Consider the following 3243-nt stretch of genomic DNA (forward strand, 5'->3'; position numbering starts at 1 on the left):
TTTCTTTCCTCTGCCATTCCTGTTGAAATCACAGGCTTGTGATTTATAAAAACAGCCATCTAATGTTTTGAGCTCTGCTTCTGGCTGGAAAATAGCTTTTAAAAGAAAAATGTAGTTAAGTTGCACTGCTACATTTTTCCACCTGATTCAACTAAAAATACGCTATTATCAATTGGATTTTAATTGTTTGTTCATTTTAATCTAGCTTTTTGAGTCATTTTAATTACAACTTTTTTGTAATTATTTTAAAAATATTACTATTTAGGTTTAACTTTTTAACTTTTAGTTTCTGATTTTGTTGATTTGCAGTTATTTTAATGCTTTAACTTAAACTATGGAAATAAGAAACGTTTCTTTGGTTTCTTTGTAAGGGTTTTCATCTTACAGTACAATACAGTTTTATTTAATTTAATGTATTCTTTATTTATATTTACTGTATATAATAAGGTTTTATATTTTCAGTTTTCATTTTAAACTTATTTCCATTATAAACTTATTTAGTTGTCAAGGAAACAGTTTGTATTTTACAGTAAATCTTATTTTTACTTTTATTTTAATAAACAAAACTTAGAATTACTATTATAGTTTTTATTAATGTAATAAATATATATATTTTTAAATTTGTTATATTTATTTAAATTTTTATAATATCTGTTTAAAATCTTTTAATAAAATTTTTATATTTTTTATTTGACATATTTTTATATTAATATTTAGTTTTAATTTATTTTTCATTCAGTTTTAGTTTTACTTCTTTTAATATTATTATTTTATTTATTTTTTATTTAGTTAGTTATTGTACTGCTCCAACTTAATCTTATTTCAGTTTGTTTTTCATCTTATATTTATTTCAGCTGTTTATATATATATCAGTTGCTGCCTTAAATATTTTCTTATAATCAATATAGTTGTACAAGTAATTTAATCAGTTTTTTTTTTAATGTTGTTGAATCTTGTATAACTTAAAAAGGTAGTTAAATATTTGGAATTATAATGTAATGGGAAAAAAACATATTTACTTTCTGATAAAAGCATTTTTAACACTGTAGTGAAAGTGATGATGTTGTGTTTACTAATGGCTCATCAGGCTCTCAGCGCACACTCACTGTGTGTCAGAGGAAACGCTCCTGTGATCTACAGACTCTTTCACCAGATGGTTACCGCATAAGCGCCACATGAATATGCAAAGATGTCTAATATATGCCCTTAACACCCATTCAGGAGGACAGTGGGAGTGAAGAAGAAAACACATCCGAAACATACGACACGATGCTGCAACTTCACTGAGCTTTGAGCTCAACACTGAGGAAGCTCGTACAAATAGAGTATATTTGCACTCGTCAAGGCTACACATGGAAAAAAAAATAATGCTTTTTTTTGTGAGTGAAGGAAACTACTGTCTGGTCAATCACTATTTAGGAAGAAGTGTTTTATTATTATTTTTTTATTTAAACTTTCAACAGCCTACTTTTAATGAGATAATTAAGAAGAAAAACAGGTAAGAAGTTTTCATTTTATATATATATATATATATATATATATATATATATATATATATATATATATATATATATTCTTTTAATTTCTCTGTCGATATTTTAATTTTTGCATTTTATTTTTAAGTTTATCTAATTTTCAACAGGTTTTTATTTTGAATTTATTCAAATTTCAAATTTTTTTTTTTGAGTCAACAAAGCAAAAACAATTTATTTTATTTTATTTTATTTTATTTTATTTTATTTTATATTTTATATTTTATATTTTATATTTTATATTTTATTTAATTTATTTTTTATTTTTTATTTTTTATTTTTTTATTTTATTATTTTATTTTATTTTAGCTGGGGCCTATCCCAGGGTCATATATTCATTCATTTAATTTGCCAGCCATTATCACAAAACTATACACTACACACAATCCAACAAAAGAGTGATATCCACACATATTGTAATTGATCTGAATAGACTCTTGTCAGAGTTCATGGTGCTCAGTCAGTAATTTTAGGCTTGGACTGTTCACCTCATTTTGGCCTATACTTCAAGTCCCACTGTTCATGTTTTCCTAATTAAATATCCTATTTCATCTGGAAATGATTAATTTCCCATGCTGTGAAGGGTATAATCTCCCTGTCACCAAATGAAACCGCGATCATAATGGCTGTTTCCAAACAGGTTTCCCACACACTCCTACCTGCTTCTCTGATTCAGAGGCATGCTGAAATGTCACGCCGCCATTCAAACTATCCCAGATAGATCATGAAAAGTCTTTGTCAGACACATTTGGGACGCTCATCTAATATCTGCATCCGTGCAAATCCATTACAGAGACTTCAGCAGTCATCATTACACATTTAAGGAAGTCAGGCTTGTTCGCTCGCTTGTAAAAGAGTGAAAGAGCTGCAGAATGCTTTTTGAGTTAGTGTAAACACCTGATATAAATGATTCAAGAAAACAGATCTGATTTAGCTAAATGTGTCATTTGCAAAGAGAAAAGGAAGAAAGGTACCTACCAGAAAGCGACTGCCGTTAATCATGTGTCTCTGTACAGCTTCCTCACACTCTTTCAAATTGTGCTGTCAACAAACACCATTAGGTTTTAGCTGTTTTACACAGTCGTGCAGCACGTCAATGAAATAACAAATTTTTTTGAAAAAGGTGAGTAGTATTGCTAATATCTCTTGCAATTAAGATAAGTGATTCCAGATTACAGAAGGCTGACCTGACTCAGAAGAGCGGCGACCTGCGCTGGACTCCATCCCTCACATTGCTCTCTGGTCGGTAAACTCATCCTGCTCTGTTTTCTAGACTGACTCCTCTCGACCGGCTCTGATAATAACTAGTGTTTGGCAGAGGCTTTACTGCTCTTTATCGCCTGTATGAGGCAAGTTCATGCAACATGGGAAGTTCCTCTTGAGGTCAGCTGATCCTCCGCAGCTATTTCTCACACTTCTGTCAGAAACTGTGGTGAGGAATTCATTTGTGTAGGACATGCAACGCCAAAGCAACCTGCTTCAACCCAAGTGTGATTTTGAGGCCACTTAAAGTGCAAATGAACTGCTTTTAAAGTAAAGTCCTTCTTTGTTGGAAAAGGTTGCAGAGATAGAAAGGAAAATTAAAGATAAACCCGAGAGCTGTTACATGAGCTTTATGTCAGGAACTGTGAGGGTTTTGGTCAATTGTTTGGTTTTACTTGGTGATTTGATAAAAGTTGGGTTATTTTCTGTTTATGTCCGTTTGGGGCAA

The 3243-nt window shown here is 30.5% G+C and overlaps 1 protein-coding gene across 2 annotated transcripts in view; it reads right to left on the minus strand.

The window, feature by feature from the left end:
- LOC113080434 (B-cell linker protein-like) overlaps positions 1–2898 on the minus strand; it is a 21735-nt gene extending 18837 nt beyond the window's left edge. Inside the window, exons 1-2 of one of the 2 annotated variants that reach the window (XM_026252609.1) lie at positions 2720–2898; positions 2511–2573 (exon numbers count right to left, since the gene is read on the minus strand). In XM_026252609.1, coding sequence (XP_026108394.1) covers positions 2511–2573; positions 2720–2788 — 132 coding nt within the window. In that variant the 5' untranslated portion in view covers positions 2789–2898. The remainder of the gene's footprint in view (positions 1–2510; positions 2574–2719) is intronic. The other variant, XM_026252608.1, reaches the window with a different exon arrangement.
- Positions 2899–3243: the final 345 nt, after the last annotated feature.

The sequence above is a fragment of the Carassius auratus genome, unplaced genomic scaffold (genome assembly GCF_003368295.1).
Source record: "Carassius auratus strain Wakin unplaced genomic scaffold, ASM336829v1 scaf_tig00031339, whole genome shotgun sequence".
In the NCBI taxonomy this organism is placed as follows: domain Eukaryota; kingdom Metazoa; phylum Chordata; class Actinopteri; order Cypriniformes; family Cyprinidae; genus Carassius; species Carassius auratus.